This window comes from Trachymyrmex septentrionalis, unplaced genomic scaffold, assembly GCF_001594115.1.
Source record: "Trachymyrmex septentrionalis isolate Tsep2-gDNA-1 unplaced genomic scaffold, Tsep1.0 scaffold6, whole genome shotgun sequence".
Lineage (NCBI taxonomy): Eukaryota > Metazoa > Arthropoda > Insecta > Hymenoptera > Formicidae > Trachymyrmex > Trachymyrmex septentrionalis.
This window is the reverse complement of record NW_017305778.1, coordinates 3,581,528-3,602,850: the sequence shown is the minus strand read 5'-3', so window position 1 is coordinate 3,602,850 and position 21,323 is coordinate 3,581,528. Positions and strand designations below refer to the sequence as shown.

Here is a 21,323-nt window from a genome sequence, read left to right as displayed (position 1 = left end):
TTTTATATATATTAAGATATTTTATTAGTTTAAACAATTTATACTTTATTTACATTCATTTTGCATAAAATTTTTTAATGCATAACAAATTTGTTAATTGTTTTATATATGTTGATTTTTCGCCAATTGTAACAGAAAATTTAATTGTTGTTTTATTTTAAAGCTGTTATATATATAACATAATAAAGAAAATATCCAAATAAGTTTTTATAAAATATTGCTTTTTTAACTTTATAGTTTTTAGTATGTTTGAAAAAAATGGAAAATTGAATTTTATTTAATGCCTATCACGGTCGAAACTCTTATGTTAGATGCTTTGAATAATTTGTGTGAATTTATATACTAAATATGTAATCATTTGAATTGCGCGCCGAATTGATTTTTCGAACTTCAAACGCAATTAAACTATTATAGTAATGTTATAAATTAAATGTTAATTTAATTTGTGATATTACTACAATAGTTTAATTGCGTTTGAAGTTCGAAAAATCAATTTGGCGCGCAGTTCAAATGACTATATTTAGTACTTACATAAATTTACATAGAAATTATTTAAAGCATCTAACGTAAGATTCAATCGTTATAGGCATTAAACTTTCATTTATTGTTTATTCACATATTATCGATAAAAAATTTTTTATGCATGAATATGTATAAACATACATAAATATGCCATATTCCAAACTTGTTTTTTTCTAAAATAAACAATGCGAAAATTATCCTTTTAATTTTTTATGTTTCTACATTACTGTTATTATTTCTATTACACTAAAAAGTTTTACAAAAGAAAGAAGTATATATGAACATGTATGGACATATTTCATATATAATTATACATGTTTATGAATATTTCTGCGTGTTTATGTATGTTTATACATATTTATACATATTCATGTATAAACAATTTTTTATTGGGTACGATCTTAATAAATCGTTTATTATTGAATTTCATTTAGTATGGGACATATCCAGTAAATTGTAAACATTTATAAATCATATCGAATCCGATGATCAGAGCTTCTATTTGTGAGGGCAACAATCCAGTGTTCATTAATTTAAACAGCACCGTGTGCAAAGCGGGTAGAAATATATTTAGAAACAAGTAGATTGCGATTTGAAATATTTGGTCAATTAATGCATTAACTGGTTCCGTGATTATTTCGAAACTGTCTTGGATAATTTTCTTAATCTGATTTAAATCATTTTTTCTAGTTAATAAATCACTTATAAAAGTCATGAAGTTTTTATCTGTAGATCTAACATTGTTAAGTCCCCATAAGAGTGTGTTTATCAGAGCTGGAACTGGTGATAAAATGGTTCTTTTGTATCTCGCGAGAGATCTTTCAAAAGGCATATTTGCATAGTTTTTATAATCTCCATTACCTGAAAAAATGACACATTAAAAGGATAATTATTGTATAATATAAATTAAATTCTGTATTAATTTTATCCATTCATATTTTATTTGTATAAAACTATACTATAATATTTAATTATATTGAAATAGTATTCCAAATAATTATTCTTTCTTTGAATATATAAAAATCTTTTTTCTCTGAAAATGATTTCAAATGCAACTAAAATGTTTCAAGTTTAAAATGCTTAATTAAAAATGTATTACTTTTATAAAACTTATACACACTATATTTTTATTTGTATATTTTATTTGTAAAATTTATCATTTTAATATCGAGAAGTCTGTATTACTTTTTATATAAAAATTTTATTAATTTATTAAAAAAGTGCATGTTGAGGAGTGATTTAGCAAAACGTTTTTTAAAAATATTATCTGGCCGATACATTAATCCGTAAATGACAAAATTCTGTTTGTTTTATAACTCGTTATTTAATATCATAATGCTGTAAACTATTAAAATATAATTTCATCAAAAATTAAAATATTTTTAGATAGTAACGCTAATTACAATTATATTATTAATATGTTATTATGAGACTTACTTTGTATTGCTTTAATCACGTGATCTTCTTCATCATATGTCCGGCAGGTACTGTACACTACAGCCAGACAAAGAATCAGAAGCGGTATCTTCATTTTGTAAATGATTAGCTTTACTTTATTAGAAGTATCGAAATTTATCGTTGATTTCGACTGGCGTTTTTTATCTCCTTTCTTTCCTCGTCGGAATTTTTTGCGATTAGCCACTTTTCTGACGTGTATCGCTCCTTTTTATCGTTACTTTTTGATAGAAATCTTCGACAGAATTAATTAGTTTAGTACAATCTTTTGACAACCTGACGTTCTAGTCGTCTTAATTCCGTAAGCGATAAAAGTTTCAAATAATGCTCGGAGCAGACAGTTGCGAATTAATGTTCTATTTGCTAATTGCGCTGGTTATTTGCATTCGAACAGCAACTCGATCATTTATTTTGTTCTACGTTTTATTTATTATGTTAACAACTTTTACTTATTTTGATAATAAATATACCTGCAAATTTGCACTGAACTTGTTTGCTGAAGGCAGCATTTGTAGAACTAACAATACAAACGACTTTTCACGGACAGCATTGACGCATACTGTGTTACGTATAGTCCTGGTTATCGGTACTAATTTCACATGGAAAAACGCTTTCGATATCTACAGTGACATTTACGGCCTATCTATACCTTCTTTCTATTATTGCTGCATTTTTGGCGTGATGCGATACATTTTGTTTTCCGGGTATATTTATTAAATAAAATGATAAGTTGTTTTGCGGAAACATTCGAAACTATAGATACATAACTTAAAATGCTAAACATTAATAAAATATTGTTTTCATACGTGCACAAATGAACCTTGTAGAAATAAATTGCCAATCAGTTCCGCTATTATTCAAAAAAGGATATCGGTTTTGCTTACATAAGTTGCACTTTCTAGCTAAGGAACTAAGATAATGCATGTATATACATACCATATATTGTGATTTTAATAGTAAGAATCAACGATCTTATAAACAAATAATTACAATCTAATTTGCTTGTAATTATTATTCATAAATATTTTATTAAAAAATATATGATTATTATTAATTATATAATTTTACGTGAAAAAATAGTAAAAAAAGATTTATCATTGTATTGTATCATGTAATTTATTGTATTAGCAAATACAAGACGAAATTTAAGATTAATACTTGTATTAATACTCGTATTAATATTATAAAGATATGAATAAAATAATATATTATTGTGCTTTATTAGGTTGTAAATGTCGATGTAATGGTATGTTCCTCAGACTCGTGTTATCAATCGAATCAATTTGTTTGTGCCTTATTTTATTAACTATTTCATCTAACGTTCGCGAAACGTAGGAATTGTGGAGTCCACTGGACGTAACAGATAAAAAGATTGATTAATCGATTGTTTATTTCAAATTTTTTACCATATGATTGAATAATTAGGTGAAGAAACAACGAAACAAATAAATAGTCTGTGATTTAATGATACAAGCAAGGGCGCCGCGAGGGAAGTGCACTTGCATCCTCCTGGCTCATAAAATAATTAAGTGGGAAAGAGAAAAATTTACAAGAAAAAGAAGTTGCGTAATTATATAATATAATTTTTTTAATTGAACAGAAATTCAATGCATAAATACTAATTAATGTAATAAAATTTTAGGAAATCTATTTTAGAAAAATCAATGTTGAAACAAAAATTTAGTTATTGCAGTCCAAATTTGTTCGTCGTATTGCAATGAATTCATTAATAGATGCGGTCCATTTGATGCTACAAATGCTTCGAAATTTTTGATTGACTAATCAGAAGAAAGAATTTTATTAACTGATCAATCAAAAAAAGCTTCGAAGCATTCATAGTCATCAAGTGGACCATAGCCATTGTCTGCAATTCGCGTTCGAATTTGAATTCTTATGAGTGAACTCCCTTGCAAATAGTTCTGCCAGCGCCCATGGATGCAAGCCAAATTTATTATTAGAAATTAAGCTAATCAGATAGTCAAGAAAGGAAATTTATTTAAAGCTGAAGAGTGTAAAAATAAAAAAAGGAAAGTAAAAATTCGTAGTTGTATCGGAAGAATTAAACACAATAACATTATGACTGATAGTGAGTCAAAAATTGGATGTCAGAAATAAAATAGGAAATACTATGAAATGTTAAAAGCAAATATGTGTTAGAAAAGTAATTATTCGAACGTGTATAAAGCACGATCTACATCTCTAATTGCGTAAAAATAGTTATAAGCAGAGCCGATTTTAGTCAAAGGATGCACCGCAAAGATTACACCGTATCCGGCCCCGCGCGGTAAAGTTTCTTAATAAAGCAATAAATGTTAAATAATTATTGACTTGTAAATTTTTTAATTAACAAATAATCAATAAATTACAGTATATTTTATTTACATATCTTTGATTATACTTATTACACATTTCATTACTGGTAATATAATATTGTAATGTATTTATTATTTTAATTTAAAAACGCTTTTTGTAAGGTTGGCTGACTCGCAAAAATTGCTTGCATACAATAACAAATTAAGTTAATAGCAACTTACTAAGTTTATGAGAAATTGACTTATGGATCTTACTTGCATATACACTTAATTTGATTTTTTACATTAGTTATCAATATTATTTAAATTGTTAGTCAATTTAATTGTGATATTATTACTTTGGTTTTGTTTAAATATGTTTTAAGCTCAAAAATATTTCGGCGCATGTTTGCAGAATTGAATATGTATATAAATTCATACAAAAAATCTACGCACTAATTGTAAGATTCAGCTCAATCGCATAAAGGCCTTTTTTTTTGTTTAATTACTTGTGTATACCACATATGCCTTAAAGACTACATATGTCTTAAAGAAAACTTTTATGTTTAAAATACGTTTAAATTGTTACTATTAAAAAATATGTTTTTATTTTCGTTGTAATGATTTTTCTTTAAATTCCAAGAATTATCCCCGCATTTTTTTGCACCGGCCCTACATTAGCTAGAACCGGCCCTGATTATAAGTATATACATAGTTGTAGTTGTAAGAATTGATCAATTATAGTTGAAGAATTTCCGACTGTGATTAATGACTTCTTGTAACTACGACCACTTACAACTACATTTACGCAATTGTAGATCAGGCTTAAAGATTATTCTGCAATATAAAACGCTAAAATAATCGTAAATAAACTTACTATATTTATGAACAATAAATATTTATGAACAAAAAAAAACACAGTTAATAAATGTTAAATACCACATACGCATGAAATAAATATTCTGTATTGAATTGTAAATTAAGATTTTGTTTTAATTTAATATGTAACATTTCAGAAATTAAATGCTTTTCCAACAATCATTCTATGTTAAAATTTTAACGTTCCTCCCAGTCAAAATTATGATTGTAATTTCTATATTCAGTAATTACAGAATGTTTAGATATAATTTTATGTAATTAAATATAATTCCGTATTTTGTTTCCAGTTGTCTATTTATTTATCCTACATAGAATGCACATCACAATTTTTAAATAAAATTTACATATATGTATTATATATTCTTTCAGTCAGTTATGCATGGTCACATAATTGAAGATCTTAATTAACTAAAAGCTATAAAAAATTTACAATCTTTCTTTCATTTTTTAGAAGAAACAATATTTGATTGTTAAACTCTTTAAAGTAAGCTAAACATTGATGATAATATTTACAGTAAAACTTCTTTTATCTGCATTCTATTTATGCAAGTTTATGTTCAGTTCAAATATTCGAACTCATATTAGAGCTTATTATCTAAATTATGCATAAAAGGAGTAGTTTAAAATATTAAAAGCTCGATGTTTTCGACTTCAGTTTTTTAAATATTAGTTCGGAACTATAAATAATATAAATGATATAGAGAAGAGAGTGCAATAAATACATATAACATCTCTTCCAGACAACACAGAATATTTATCATAAATATTTATACTTATTTTATATAAGCTTTACTCGAAAACATTAATAAAATATATATAAATATTTTATATACAATAAATATTTCGTAATTTTTATAATAAATATCTATGATCTGTGCAATCTAAGACCATAAAAATATTCACAAAATATTAAAAATAAATCTTAAAAATTTTTATGGATATTCTATAAATATTGTATTGCTGTCTGAGCTATTACTGCACATATTATATATCGACATATATATGCGCAAAAACAAAAAACAATTAAGTTTTATGTAACGTTCTTTTTTAATTTTTTAGATATCACTGACGCACACTGTTTAGTAAGGTACATTAAGTTTTTAATATAAATTTTTTTAATTTTAAATTTTAAGTTTTATATATTTTAAAAATTAAATTTTTTTAATTTTCGGGACTAAACTCGTACTTTGGGAATATCATGCACAAATGATATGGGCAATGACAAAAATAATTTCTTAGTTTTATATATACAGAATTCTATTTATCTGAACATGTCAAGGGATAAGACAACTCCACATTGTTCGATTATCGGAATTGTTTTATATCCCTCACTATGTTTGGATAAATGGCATTTTAATTATATACAAAGCTAATTATTTTTTGTTATTATGCATATTATATGGATCCCAATCAGAAATGATAACGGAATCGACATCAAATCGACATTGATTTGATGTCGATTTGATGTTTTCGAAGTCGTTTAATGTGTGTATATATATATACATAGTATTCTCAGAGCACATTAGTTTTAATAATTAAAAAATTTTAATTTTTAAAATATCTAAAATCAAAAATTAAAAATTTATTAAATTCATATTAAAACATTTATGTACATTACTATTACACTACTTCATAGTGCGCGCTTGAGATATGTAAAATTAATTTTACAAAAAGCGTTACACAAATTAAATGTGAATATGTATATATAATCCTAACATTGTATCAAGAAATGTTTTTATAATGCTTATATTATTATATATTCTTTTATTAAATATTCCCTGATATGTGAATGTGAATAAATATTGCTTAATCTATATTAAAAATCTTACCGATGTTGTTTGATGATTAGACTTGAGAAGAATAATGATTATTAGATTTGAGAAGAATAATATATATAAGTCATCATAACATCAACAAAATTATGTCAAAATGATTCCAATATTATCACGAAAAGTTTATCGGTCACTCTTCAATTATTTTATGGTTCATTTTAACGTTATTTTAACGTTATCGTGACTTCTTATTCTGTTTGGGGACTTAAATCGAATATACACTGTATATATAAATTGCTTTTTTATTAAAAGCTTCGTGTTAGTAGGACAAATCAATAATGCTGATAATCTCTTACATAATTCCTAGTCTCTATAATTGTATGAATAATTGTATGTCCATAACTCAATCACATTAGTCACAGTTTTCATTAGATATAAAAATTATTATAGCGTAACAGGTTGTTATTAAGATTGAATTCCATGATTATTGAATCACAATTTATCAGATTAATATCGCTTTCATATCATTTGATATATCATATAACGGAAATTTCCGTCGATCATTCATTTATATAAATCCATTTGCAAAGTTCGCAAATCATTTTGCTCATTGCTAAACAATATTTCACTCCACTAACAATGTATAGCAAAAATTGTTTGAGTAATGGCTTGACTCGGTTTGCGCATACCAGTGAACAAATATGTGCTAAAAGAGCGAATACATAATTGATGCCAAACTCGCGGAACCGGGCGTGCGTATCGGGCGATCGTGTTTATTTAAGAAAATGGTTTTATTCTTGGCAATGCCAAGTAATAGTTTCGATTTCGTCGCATATAAACGCAGTCGCGTGAACCTTTATGTCACGTTCGAATCAATTATTCTATGAAACCGATCATTTTAATCCGCGAAATTGTACAATTATTACGGGCTTAATTATATGAAAAAAGTTCTTGATCCGATCTAGAAATGCGATCAGGCATGCAATCGGAGCGCAAATAAAACTTTTATTATTACGTTCTAACATGCACAACGATCGGATAATATTGTGAGTCCCTATCTGACATTTAAATGAAATTGACTAATACTTTTTTTGCCGTAGTTTTTATGAAGAACGCAATGTGAATGTAACCAGAAAATGTATCGAATTTAGGATTTTTGTGTATTGTATTCAACTTGATCATCGAGCTGACTCGTGAAATCGGTCGAAGCCCTGCTGTCGAATGATCATCGATTTACACAGTTGCACGAGGAAGAATGTTTTGCAAGCCCGATCTGTGCTTGATCATAGGCCTGATCGTTTTTATATTCGATCTCACGTGGAGTCAACTAATCAGGCCAGTTCATGTGTACGAGGGTATAATTAAGGGTATCCGTGACTATTTTAATAACACGTGCATTGTATTCTTGCACAGTAATTCGAATATTATTGACACACAAGGTGAGAACAATGCGAAATCAGAATATATTGCATCAATTAGAATAATTTGTGGCATGTTAGTGCAATCGACTTTTCGTATATTGAAGTTCGCACTTTGCAGGACTTATGGAAACTGAACACTTGATGACTCTTCAGAAATACCTGAGCATGACCTATCACATACGCACTACTTTCATGGATTTTCATATGTTCAGCACACGAGTGAGCATATAAAGAAAAAAGGAATTTTCCTTTCTTCTGTAATCAGTAATATTTAATTAATAAACAAAGAGAAATGTTGAGAATTCTTTTGTAACAAAGGGCTATATAATAAATAGCAAGATTATTTTGTGCATCTAATTTTGTCACAAATGATGCATTTATCTTTTACAAAAGAAGAAGACATTTGATTTGTTTGCAGATTGGGCAAAGTTATTTTCATATCAAGAGACCTTTGTTCATTCTGCTTAACGACCATGAAGATACAAGAGATGGTTTTGCTCATGTAATTATTTTTTAAAAGTTTAAAGAATACTAATAAGACTTAATTCGTTATCGCGATATAATATTATTTCTATTCTTAAGACCATCACACACAAAATTACATAAACTGCATAACAATAGCATAAAGCTTCTAAACCAATGAGTATCTTAAATGAGTAATGTAAATCAACATGACGTCTTTATGTCGGATGCTTATTATTGGTTTAGTGGCCTTATGCTATGGTTATGCAACTTAGGGTAACGTATATACACCGCACTTTCAAAAACGTAATAATTTATTAAGTATTATTTACTATGTTTAAAGTAAACAAACTATATCAGTAAAATCTTTGTACTGTCTACTATTATGAAAAAAATATTAGAAATTTGAAATATTTATATTTTGTGTTAGAAAATAAACTTTTTTAAACCCTTGCATTTTTGCTGTATATCCCATAGGGGTGGAATATATAGCTACTCATAGGGGGAGGGGGAGGGGTATGTACAGCTCATGAAAAATTTACAAATAATGCATATAAATAAGATGTAAAATGACACAATAACTTATAAAATGCATTTAAAGTTTTATTAACGAATAAGAATGATAAATATGTATACAAAGTAATAAATAATAATTACAATCTTCTACAATATGTATTACAAGTGACATGAGGTACATATTTCATGTAACACATTTATTGCATTTAGTAGATTAAATTCAATCTGCGCACTTTGTATGCTTTGGGCATAAATCCCGCCCGCTAAAAATGCCATATATCCCAAACAGATGGGATATATACAAGACAACAAACTAAACAAAGAAGAGCAAAGTGCGCAGACTTAACATAGTGACAAATCGATTCAACTCACAATAATTTCATTATTATTAACAGTAAGAAACTGAAATCATAACACAATACTAATATAATACAAAGGCATGCAACAGAGTAGTTGCGGGAAAATTACTCCCATTATTTTTTCTGACTTCTGCGGCATAAATCTGAGCGCGGCGTATTTGCCGAAGTTACCCTATATAATTTTGTATGTGATGGCCTTAAGTCTTAAAAAAATATTAATGCGCATAAAAATATAAGAAAACTTTTTTTTTTAATTTTTATTGTAATAAGTATGTAATAAATATATAAATATAAATATATAAATCTATAAATGATGAATTAAGAACATTTGACACAAAGTTTTATTTTCATGTAAATGTTCAAAATATTTTTGAAGCTTTGAAAAATTATCTTTTTCAAAACGCGAAATACTATTTTCTCGTTATCGTATTCTCGTTATCATAAAGCCTGGAAAATTTCTAAACGAAAGTTGGCATGAACGTTTATTTACTAAAATGTAGCAGATCGCAACGTGGATCGCGATGGCTTATCCCACTTGGGTGGTATTCTTCAATAACGAGACCAAATTCGAAGACTTTTTCTTTGAGATTTACGTACCGTTTGACTGTAAGTTCATGGTGGTTCAGAGTAGCACGAACGTAATCGGCAGAGAAATCATCACTGAAGTTTATCAAGTTGACAAAGGAAGAGAACTAAGATCGTCGCAGTTCGGTATATGGGATGTAAGGAATGGTCTGAAAGGTCCTAAGCATGGCCTGTTTATAAGAAGGAACAATCTTTTCGGCCAGAATATACGCGTTACGTCAATCCATGTAAGGTCGCTTATCCTATTTTTCGCATAAGGGTTATAATGATGTTTATATTAATTAAACATGCAATTAGTGGTTAACTATTTGTTAAAAAAGAAATAATGATATTTAAATTAATGATAATTAGTGGAATAACTTCTATCACCTTCAAAAAGGCGAAGATGACAATGATATAATGTAAGATAATGGTTTAAACAAAAGCTTTTTAAAGCATTGTTGTTAGAAATAAGTCTTTACAAATTTTTTTTATCCTGTATCACACATGATATAATAGTGCTATGAAAGGTACTTTTCTTAATTACTTATTACTTTGCGTTTTTTTATATAACATTCTAACAGAATTACATTTACAATTTTTACAAAACACCTTAATATTCATTTTGGCATAACAATTTTATGCGCATAGGACCCTCCTATCAGTTTATTTCATCGTAATGAACGAAATGAAATAACAAAAATAAATGGCTTTTTTGGAGAAGTAATACTGCTATTGCAGGAGGCATTAAATTGCACGTAAGTATCATCAGATAATATACGAGTATAAAGATTATATTGTATGCGTAAGAGAAGTTATTATATTATATAAAATTACTCTTTGTAAATAAGCGCTATTAAACTTTAACAATTATATTACATAACAATTTCCAAATGAAAAAATATAATTTATTAACAAATTAATAATTATCGTAATATATTATATACACTTTAATATATATTGTATTAGTTTTCCGTATCTTATCACTTTCTATCTTTTTTTTCTTTTTCTTCTTTTTTCTTTTTTTTCTCTTCTTTAATTTCATCTTGCTTTTCTTTAAGCTCTTTTAATTGTCTCGCGGTCTCTCTTCGAAAATATTCGTCCTCACTAGCCGCCGCTCTTTCCTCGAAGATCTCTCTTTTTCGTCCATCGCCACTTCTTCGACGTCTTTCCGAATATGTTCTTAGATTATATGGTGGATAAAACCTAATTTATATCATAGAATTTATTAAATAATATAAAAAAATCTTCTTCATTAAAACAAACTATGATATTCAATGTAAAGAATGATCAATTTTGAATTAGCATATCTATTTTATGCAACAAATAAAATAAGATATACTAGACATCACTATAGCATATAATTCATTTTATAAATAATAACAATATAATAATTCCTTAAATTGATACTTAATTGCTAATGCAATAAATAAAATGTAATTATTTCTTTTTTTGCACGTTATTTAATTAAGTATGATTATTATTATGTTTGATAAAAATGATAATATGATATTTTAAAAAGGTTACATTGTTATTTTGATTCTTTTTAAATTAATCCATTTTGCAACAAGATTGCGGAACATGACGTTACTGCTCCTTCATCCTAGATTCTTCTTCCTTCTTTTTGCTCTGGAATTGTTGCAATAACTATTGTTGTTCGAAAAAAATTCAATATCAATAATTTTGACATAATTTTCTGGTTATTTAATTTTAATTTTGACAGCTTTTTTGCTGTGAAGTTCCTTTCGGAAAAAAACATACAATTGTCATTTGAAAATAATTGTTTACTCCGTTCTTATACATGCTGCGACAGAATTCTGATAATAAAAACTAATTTTATCTCTAAATGTGCTACAGATTTACCTACAAGGAGGCCAAATCGTGGGGCATGTGTCTATCAAACGGATCGTGTACGGGTGCGATCGGGATGTTAATGAACAATGACGTCGACTTTGCGGCAACGGAGTTTATGATGACCTCGGATAGATTAGATGCTGTCAGTTTTACAACGCCTATTTACACAACCAAGTAGTATATTCCTTCTTCAATCATTCTAAATAATGAGATACATATCGAAATCTGAATCTAATCGATATTTTAGTAACAAACTTGAGATATTTGATATCTATTCGAGAAAAAAATGTTTCATATATATGTTTTATATATAAAATAATATAAAATTATACAAAATTATACATTAAAATTACATATTTTATATATAATTATATATATAAAATATGTCCATATATACTAATGCCCATTTCTACCAATGTAGATTAACTTTAATCTCGGTTCAACTTACTCTTCGTTTTTTTCTAGTTCTAAAGATTAGGTGGAAATGGGCATAAGTGTAACATTGCGCATAATGACAGTTGAATTTAATTATTTATCAGATACGTTATGGACTTTCTATAATAAGCCATTATTTAAGCTTTAAGTCTTAAACTGTACGAAATTGGCCAATCACAGTCAATTATTTTTCTCACATTCGACTGTAATTGATCAATATCTTACAATTTAAAACTTAGGTAATGACTTATTGTAGAAAGTTTATTAGATTGTGTCGAGTTCCTTAAAAATAAATACTCGCGAGTTTATGAATTAGATCAGATGTGTCAGGTAACAAAATTAAAATCTATTATTTATGTTCTTTCTGTTTTAAGATGCCGTGCATATATTAAAAGGCCCGCATCGGCTGATGTAAAATGGGATGCCTATATGGCACCGTTCTCCACAAATATTTGGCGTGCCATCGCTTTTTTCATTGTACTTACGAGCGGAACGATTGTGCTCATTCAGAGATTATTTGCAGTAACATCTCCATATCTTCGAAATGACAACGGTTTAAGATTTACCGAAATTTTGTTTTTTGTCACAGGAGCGTTTTGCAATCAAGGTAGGCTTCAACTTTTACGCGCCAATTATTCGAGTGCTTGCGCTTTTCTTAATATACTAATTATTTTTTAATATACGACCTCTATCTTTCTTATGAAAAATGGTATCAGGTATGAAACAATCTATACTGGATCCTGTGAGAATTGTGCATTTCATAATTCATCTATCGGCTGTCGTGATTGTAGCCGCATATTCCGCTGCCTTGATTAGTTTCCTTACTGTTAATACGTTTATCATGCCCTTCACGACTATGGATGGTCTTTTGAAGGATAAGACCTATCGTTTCGGCGTGATCGGAGACTCGGCAGATTTTAGTTTTTTTCAGGTACTTAAAATAATTCCTAGATTATCTTTGCTACAAAATCAGCGCTCAGAGAAAAAGTACATTACATATTTGAAGTGAAAAATGCCGTAACAGTATATTTTATAATTAAAAATGTTTTCTATTCATATATAAGATTAAATAAAGTACTAATTTATACGTTTTTATGAATTTTTCTAAAAACAAGTTAGTGTCTCTTTTCTTTCTCTCTACCTTCTTTTAACAAAAATTATGTTTAAGAAAAATTTTATGTACACATTGATTTATGATTTTTATTATGACAGAATACATCGGATAAAATAATGAACGTGCTGTTCGATGAATTACTAATGAAGGAAACTGATTTACCGAGTAATTACTTGGACGGCTTAGAACGCGTTTGTAAGGACGACAAATATGCCTTTATGACATTGGATAATATGGCAACGTTGCTGCAGCAAAAAGTCGACTGCAAGTTGGAGCCATTGGATGCCATCACGCAGACTACCATAGCAATGGCTTTGCAACCAAACAGCCCGTACCGTGGTATCATCAACGCAAAGTGCGTGCAAGCTTTATTAACGTAAAATGATTAAGAGTTGTTTCAATAAATATTTTCGTTTTATTTGTTGCAGTATTCTTCTTTTGAGAGACAATGGGATTCTGCAGCGATTGCTGGAGACACAATGGTCGGTTCAGCTAAGCGGAGGGAGTGTACGTATTTCTCCCATCACAGATCATTCAAAAATATTGCAGTAACATTGCAAATGTTGCTGCAAATTTTTGTGCTGTACAAGTTGTAAATTTTGCTGACTTATCATCCGACAGGCTGATACATTTATTTTTGATCGCAGGAAAAATCATCGTGGAAATCGGTCGAGATCGGCGATATTGTGCCGCTGCTACTTTTTATAATCGCCGCGGTGTTCATCAGCTGTTTCATCTGTGTTATAGAACGCGTTATTTTCATGAGCTTTTTCAACCGAATTAAGAAAGAAGTGAATAAGCCGCGGGTGTAAACTAAAAGTGTAAATAAGAGAGAATGCTACGTTGCTAGAATATTACATCTTGTTTAATAAAACCTCACAAAGTTCTCAGATGTTTAAAATTAACATTTTTCATTATACTGATGTATAATGAAATCCGCCTTCTATTTTTCCTGATTTATAGATGCAAAATAAGTAGCGGATAAATTATTTCGAATTTTGAATTCTTTATGTTGTGTTTGCTATCTCATGTAGCTTTACTTACATTGGTAGGACGAATACAAGTATAAACAGTCGAAGCAAAAACTCGTAGGATTTTCTAATTTCCCTCGTCGCAGTCGTTTCGCTAGTCATCGAGAATCAACATCACGCGTTACATCTTGCGTAAGTCTTTCCATCGAATATTTATGATTTTATAATTTTTATCATCAAATTAATAATATAATTAAAGTATTTGATATAATATTCTAATATATATTTAATACGTGTAGTTATTATAAATTATATATGTTACATAGTTTATGATATTATTTGAAACATATAGAGGAGTGAAAGCCATACTGATGTCACTTAATTATGATTTTGAGGAACAAAAAGATTGTTTTCAATATATTTGCTTTAGTAAACTGCACTAATGACTTTAAATTGATAGGTTTAAAAAAGTAATTTACATTACTATCGCTTTTATTCCTCCATATATCACAAACACGAAGTATAAGGTAAACGTCCCAATGACCGAACATGTTATGTACCTATGTTCGATACCTACAAAACTTTATATTTGTTTATATTATTATTAATCTCAAACGTTTTTAAAATACATTTAAATTATAATACTATAATAAAAAAAGTATTTAAAAATAATAATAACAAATCTTGTGTAAATGTCCGGACATAGATACATGTCTGGTCACTCGCTGGTTATCCCCCTCCCTCCTCTCTTTCTCTTTTTGTCTGAAACATTTATCTTATTAATATTTTATCAATAATTATTATTAATTATTGATCAATGATAAATTAATTTAGGTATATTTTTTTAGATGTCTTATCACGTTGGCGAAGATTCCTCAGACAGCAGAGTTAAACTAGTCACGAAATATATCATGAACGAGGAAAATAAGTACACAATGAAAAGTGGCAAATCGTCCGAATTCAAGAATAGCGGAAAGAAGAAAGGCCTGTCACTAAGAAATATCGAAAATCATGTAGTTTGCAATACAACAATGATGAAACAATACTCTTCCAACAGAGGAAGGTTTCAGATTTATTCCGAAGACAGCAATGAAAGTGGTCGATCACGATCTCGTGTAAGAAAAGACGTACCCAAAAAAGAGATAAGAGCAAAGCGAGATAACGAAGTACTCAAAAAAACAACCGAATCAACAATTAAGAAACTTAATTCTGATTTATATATTTCACGCAGGTACGAAGGATGCACTGCGGAAAATTAGTTCCGTTGTAAAGACTTAAAGATTAAACTTGATGCTACTTTCTAACAATATATATATATATATATATATATATATATATTTACATACAAGATGGTCCCGAATGTTTCAGCTTCAGATTTTGAAATTTTATACGAAATTTAATTTTGAACAAAAAATTTCCTATAAATATGGATCGAAAAATACACTTCGTTAAAAAATTATTGTTCAAAAACCTCTGTTCGAAATAACGATTATTTTATATATTTTTATAAATATCAGATAATGTATGAACTTTTTAAAAAAAAAAATATCAAAACGAGAGTACAGAATTAAATTTCTTATAAAATCTCGAAATTTGGCTGTAAAACATTCAGGAAATCCTACATATACATATAAAATAAAAAATCTTAATGAGATAATGTAAAAAAATTGTTTTTTTTTTATTAGAGCACGTTCTTCAAGCAACTGTCGACAGAATGCTCTTTTAGATAAAATTAGCGTGAACAGCAAATTATTTAACAATCGAAGGTAATTACATGTACAAGTAACAAATTTTTAATAAATCTTTTTGTACACACATAATTTATAATGTATTTGTATATTATTTACTTTAAAATATAGAACAAAAAAAATATTGCATGGATAATTGTATAAATTTTATTTTCTAAATTAATAAAAAAGATGATATTCGGATTTTGCTATATTACATCTAACAGTATGTTTACATTTGTTTATATTTACTCTTCTGTTATAAACCAAAACATATATAATGTTTTTTTTTATATTTTCTGTGTTTTTTATTAAGCACTGTTTTCAGTTTATCATAATTCAAATCAATCAAACATATACAACAAAAAATAGTTTCTTCTTATTTTATGCTGTAAATTTAGTCCTACTTAGGGGTTTTGATACAAAAATGTTAATCGAAAACAATATATAAGCTATTTATAAAACAGTGTATTTTGTTGTTAAAGGAGCAAAAATTAATATACAAATATTATATCATTTTTAATTAACGTCTACTTACACATATATATGTACTTGTTTTATTAATATTTATTTTATGCTATATTTATCATGACATTAATTGATTATGTTTCATTCAGATGTTATTCCGAAAGCAGAGGAATTCCGTTGCAATGTGCACAAAGCAGTGTTGTTCAATTACCCAATATTCAAAAAATTAAACATCTTACTGACGATGTTAAAAGACGAACTTCTTCTAGTATACAAACGTGGAAAGAGAAAATGAGGAAACCATACAGTTAGTATATTTTGAGAGAGAAAAATGTGTATGCTTATATTAATTAGGAAGAAAGATTTTCTTACTTGTAAATCTTTTTAGCTGGTACCGTGCCCAAAAATAGGACGGGCAATACAAATTTAAATAACAAAACTTTTTCATTGGTTGGTATCAATAAAATTAATTCCAGAACTAACTTGCAAAAGAATTCTGTTACTGGATCGATGAATTTGCAACCTGAGCTATTACAAAATGCGAATGAAGGTAGTGAACAAGCTCAAAATATCGACTCCTTGAAGAATGCACTTCAGCAGATATCAAATGAAATTGAGATATATTTGCGAAATAATAAGTTATCTTCGACAATACAAAATGATACTAACAAGAGGTAAATCATAAAAAATTCAAAAATAAAATAAAATAAATCTCTCTTTCATTATCACATATTATTTAATTATTAATTAATATATAAAATTATTTCTACAATAAATTAAAGCAAACATACGGAACACGTTTTGCCGAGTTTTAAATTGTTGCAAACATTTTTTTTAGAAACTTTATTTCTGAGAACGCTGACAATAATAATCTATTAGATGCTACACTACTTTTTAACTCTAATAGCGTAACACCTTTAGATGGCTCTATCTCTCTGCCATTAACTCCAACAAAGGTAAAAAATGTAAACAAAATAAACAAAATAAATGGCGAAAAAGAGTCGTCGCATAATATATATAAAGATAATAGTCATAGATACATAAAATAAAAAGTAAAACGGCGTATATTAAAATATAAAACAATTGTTTAAAAACTATTATCTTTAATTATATATATTATGAGACGACTCTTTTTCGCCATTTATTTTGTTTATTTTGTTTATACATAAAGAGTCTTTACACCGCTGTTATTTAAAAAATGTAATATATATAGACAGCATAAAAATGTTTATGCTGTTAAAAGATTAGCATTGTGATTTTTTTAAGTACAAATTGATATTAGATTAAAGTGCAAATTAATTATGCTTTTAGAATAAGCTTGCAATTATTTATTGTCGGGCTTATTGCTATAGTTTTAGTATTAATATAAATATATTATAAATAAATTATCTTATATCATCCACTCGCTGTCGTATTTAACAATGGTTTTATCAAATAGGTGCATTACGAAAAATGTATAATGACACGGAAATTAGCAATTAAGAAGGAAAACGAGTATGATGTTATTTGCGAAACACCATACGAACGTGATTACTTGGAGGATATACCAGAGACGGAACATAAGAGGGATATCAACGCTCCGAGGCTTTCCCCTCATTTTCTACGTGAAAATGTAAACGCAGAACAGAGGAGAATCGTCGTAGGATATATTATTCGTCTTGGCGTAAGTGTAATGTAGAATAGTTACGGACATTTGATGTTAACCTGTAAGTGATACCTGGATGCGGATTCGCGTCTGCAAAATTTTCAATTTGTGGGTATTTGAGAAAATTGATTTTACTTAATCCGCAGTTGTGGATGAATAACATTTTGTTTTCTGAAAATTCAATATTGCCAATCAATTGATTAAAAAGTTTTACATTGAAAAATGTAGATTTTATTCTAATTTTGTTTTTAACTTTTAGAAGATATAAAACATTGAAAACGCCTAGTGCTAATTCGCCTCGTGCGAATACACATGTTTTTACGAATGCTCAAACAATACATGTCCTTTACAAATTAATATAGCATTAAAAATGGGAAAATGATATAAATATTTGTTTTAGAATTGAAATTTACAAAAATTTACAAAGAAATTTACAAAAATAGTTTTTATCTTTATTAATGACAAGAACAAGTGAAATGAGATGACTAACATTAGATTTCTTTTATTATTTAGATTACATAGAACGAAAAAATGTATTTATCAAAATTATATTAACCTCAATCTCTGTTGTACATATAATTACGATCACTTCCAGATACACTGCTTCTATTCGTCGCATGTCATTTATCAGACTGTCAAACTATTTAATGTAGCTATTGATCGAATTCATGTGAGAATTGATGATATACAATTAATAGCTCTAGCGTGTCTTTGGATAATTCTCAAGCAAGATGCACCTAGTGATAAAATACCATCGGTAACATAACTTTTCGTTCAGAGGAAAAATTTAAAGATAATGTTACCATAACTAGCTGATTAAAATATATTATAATATAATATAATATAATATAATATAATATAATATAATATATTGCCATTTTAATATAAATTCGTTAAATATCTAATGGAATCAAATAATTTTTTTAGGCAACTGTAATTCTGGAATTGGCGAAAGATTTATACAGCAATCAAGAGAAAGATTTGTTAAAATATGAGAAGAAGATTCTCTGCGCTGTTAAATTCAACACACGATTCGCTGATCCATTCTCGTTGCTTTCTTATTATATATTAAATGTAAATCAAGACAGTCGATGTAATATTATTAAGCCAAATGATATCGCGTGTGTCTACTTTTGCGGTAGTTATATGGTAGTTATAAACAAGTACTAGCAATTCAATTTTTAATATACAAATTATATACAGAGACAAATAATCTTTTTTTACAGATTGATTCATCTATGCTGGATGAAAACTTATGTGAAACTCCGGTGTATATAATAGCAATAACTGCAATAGATTTGTCGCTTCGTGTTGTATATTTGAATGAAGTTAACGTGAATCCAGAATGGTATCAAGTTTGGAGAAATAAACAATCACTCATAGAGTAAGAAAAAGATTAGCGAATGTGCAAAACGGATATCCCGTTTTTTGTCTTCAACAAGGATATATTTGTAACATTTTTCTTAAACAACAAACATATTAATCTTGCAGTAAAGAAAATGCAATTTGGCATGATCTGCAAGAAGAAATTTATTAATTTAAAATTAATTAATTAATTTGAAATTAGTTAATTAAGTAATTTAAAAATGATATACCTAAATTTCTATTTTAGTTGTAAATACACATAATTGATTTTTATATTTATTAATAACACTGCTGTTGACATTAGGTATTAATTAACTTCAAATTAATTAATTAATTAGGAAAAATTAATACATAAAACTCTAATTCACAGTTTATTTATATTTTTAGATGGGAAGAAAGAATGATGAATTCTACAAAGCAGATTATGATACAACGAGCTGTAGAATATAAGGACTTTGGTGCAAATGTTATATACAAGAAATACATGCGTAGCAAACACGGTAAAGTTACGAATTTTCTTCATAATAAATTGAAGAATATCTTGTGATGAAAAATTAGATAGTGTCTAGTTAAAGATATCACTTGTCCCACGATGGACGTTGGATCTCTACTCGAGAAAAGTAGGAACATTAGATCATTAAATCTCTAGCTGTCACATCATCATCGAAAAAGCATTTGCAAAGCTCGTTATACATGATTGTGATCAAGAGTGTGCCAAAGAGGAACACTCATTGGATAATTGTTAAATGCTCTTTAAATATGTTATTTATTTTGTTACAAACAACGTTTTATATTCAGATCGCGCTGGTCGCATTTACGTTTTATAGTTTACAAAAATTTTTTTTTATATTAAAAATATTTATAAAAAAAGCTTAAAACACATTTAAAAAAAATTTTATAAACATGATGTAGGAATTAAAATATAATGTACACGCATACTCGGAAAATATATTTTTTATTATCGAAAATTTAAAGAAGCAAGCTTTTATGATTCAAATCTCTACGCTCAGCATTATTCCTTAAAAGATTGGTCGTGACATTGAAATGTGTAATCTCTATCGTGGTAATATGCTACTTGTCAATGCGTAAACATAAGCGAGCTTATCGACAGTATTTTATTTGTCTAACAGTTCTCTCGGGTTATTTATATTATGACTTAATAATAATTTTTTAGCAACAGCAACAGAGTAGCAATATCACATATACTATAATTAAAAGCTACCAAGTAATGTTCGATTCTTAATCGTCAAGTTTTAATGAGTGCCGTAGTCCTGTTGAATATCTGCCCAAGTATTCCACTTGTCCCACGTGCTATCGGTGGACATTAGTTCCTTTACGTCATCCTAAAGACAGTGACATAACATTTAACTCTTCGTACAAATAAACAGATATCTAAATTAACTGTATATGATCATCGAATTTGAAAAATAATATGTTGCAAGGAAGATATAATCATTTCTTATAACGCTATTTATAATAAATTATCTTTAAATTTTTTTGTCT

General features: G+C 27.9%; 4 protein-coding genes across 5 annotated transcripts in view; 2 read left to right on the top strand and 2 right to left on the bottom strand.

The window, feature by feature from the left end:
• Nucleotides 1-917: 917 nt before the first annotated feature.
• On the bottom strand, nucleotides 918-2,523 carry LOC108752262. Its single transcript, XM_018492965.1, has 3 exons — nucleotides 2,448-2,523; nucleotides 1,960-2,212; nucleotides 918-1,383 (listed from the first exon to the last, which is right to left on the bottom strand). The coding sequence occupies exons 2-3, from the start codon at nucleotides 2,051-2,053 to the stop codon at nucleotides 953-955; spliced, it is 525 nt and encodes a 174-aa protein (XP_018348467.1). The 5' UTR covers nucleotides 2,054-2,212; nucleotides 2,448-2,523; the 3' UTR covers nucleotides 918-952.
• Nucleotides 2,524-7,857: 5,334 nt separating this feature from the next.
• Nucleotides 7,858-14,766, top strand: LOC108752361. Of its 2 annotated transcripts, XM_018493161.1 has the most exons (12): nucleotides 7,858-8,358; nucleotides 8,459-8,559; nucleotides 8,759-8,842; nucleotides 10,178-10,489; nucleotides 10,893-10,999; nucleotides 12,099-12,269; nucleotides 12,905-13,137; nucleotides 13,247-13,461; nucleotides 13,743-13,999; nucleotides 14,073-14,151; nucleotides 14,292-14,465; nucleotides 14,697-14,766. In XM_018493161.1, exons 1-11 carry the CDS (start codon nucleotides 8,175-8,177, stop codon nucleotides 14,454-14,456), a joined length of 1,908 nt encoding a protein of 635 aa, XP_018348663.1. In that variant the 5' UTR covers nucleotides 7,858-8,174; the 3' UTR covers nucleotides 14,457-14,465; nucleotides 14,697-14,766. The 2 variants fall into 2 exon arrangements, with proteins under 2 accessions (XP_018348663.1, XP_018348662.1); XM_018493160.1 differs by lacking the exon at nucleotides 14,697-14,766 and having other exon boundaries at nucleotides 14,292-14,522.
• Nucleotides 14,740-20,576, top strand: LOC108752360. Its single transcript, XM_018493159.1, has 11 exons — nucleotides 14,740-14,807; nucleotides 15,464-15,846; nucleotides 16,301-16,381; nucleotides 16,960-17,117; nucleotides 17,199-17,484; nucleotides 17,649-17,766; nucleotides 18,249-18,473; nucleotides 19,051-19,212; nucleotides 19,383-19,604; nucleotides 19,682-19,839; nucleotides 20,208-20,576. The coding sequence occupies exons 2-11, from the start codon at nucleotides 15,464-15,466 to the stop codon at nucleotides 20,365-20,367; spliced, it is 1,953 nt and encodes a 650-aa protein (XP_018348661.1). The 5' UTR covers nucleotides 14,740-14,807; the 3' UTR covers nucleotides 20,368-20,576.
• Nucleotides 20,577-20,758: 182 nt separating this feature from the next.
• LOC108752341 (transferrin) overlaps nucleotides 20,759-21,323 on the bottom strand; it is a 6,212-nt gene continuing 5,647 nt past the window's right edge. The window contains exon 10 of the mRNA XM_018493127.1: nucleotides 20,759-21,163. Coding sequence (XP_018348629.1) covers nucleotides 21,074-21,163 — 90 coding nt within the window. The 3' untranslated portion in view covers nucleotides 20,759-21,073. The remainder of the gene's footprint in view (nucleotides 21,164-21,323) is intronic.

Excerpts from the sequence above, each read along its gene's own strand:
- LOC108752262 (XM_018492965.1), bottom strand. The coding sequence starts at position 2,053 with ATGAAGATACCGCTTCTGATTCTTTGTCTGGCTGTAGTGTACAGTACC. Across the intron at positions 1,384-1,959 it reads CGTGATTAAAGCAATACAAA|GTAATGGAGATTATAAAAAC; the intron begins GTAAGTCTCATA and ends TCATTTTTTCAG.
- LOC108752361 (XM_018493161.1), top strand. The coding sequence starts at position 8,175 with ATGTTTTGCAAGCCCGATCTGTGCTTGATCATAGGCCTGATCGTTTTT. Across the intron at positions 12,270-12,904 it reads ACGCCTATTTACACAACCAA|ATGCCGTGCATATATTAAAA; the intron begins GTAGTATATTCC and ends TTCTGTTTTAAG. Across the intron at positions 14,000-14,072 it reads CGTGGTATCATCAACGCAAA|TATTCTTCTTTTGAGAGACA; the intron begins GTGCGTGCAAGC and ends TATTTGTTGCAG.
- LOC108752360 (XM_018493159.1), top strand. The coding sequence starts at position 15,464 with ATGTCTTATCACGTTGGCGAAGATTCCTCAGACAGCAGAGTTAAACTA. Across the intron at positions 17,485-17,648 it reads CAAAATGATACTAACAAGAG|AAACTTTATTTCTGAGAACG; the intron begins GTAAATCATAAA and ends CATTTTTTTTAG. Across the intron at positions 19,213-19,382 it reads CTAGTGATAAAATACCATCG|GCAACTGTAATTCTGGAATT; the intron begins GTAACATAACTT and ends TAATTTTTTTAG.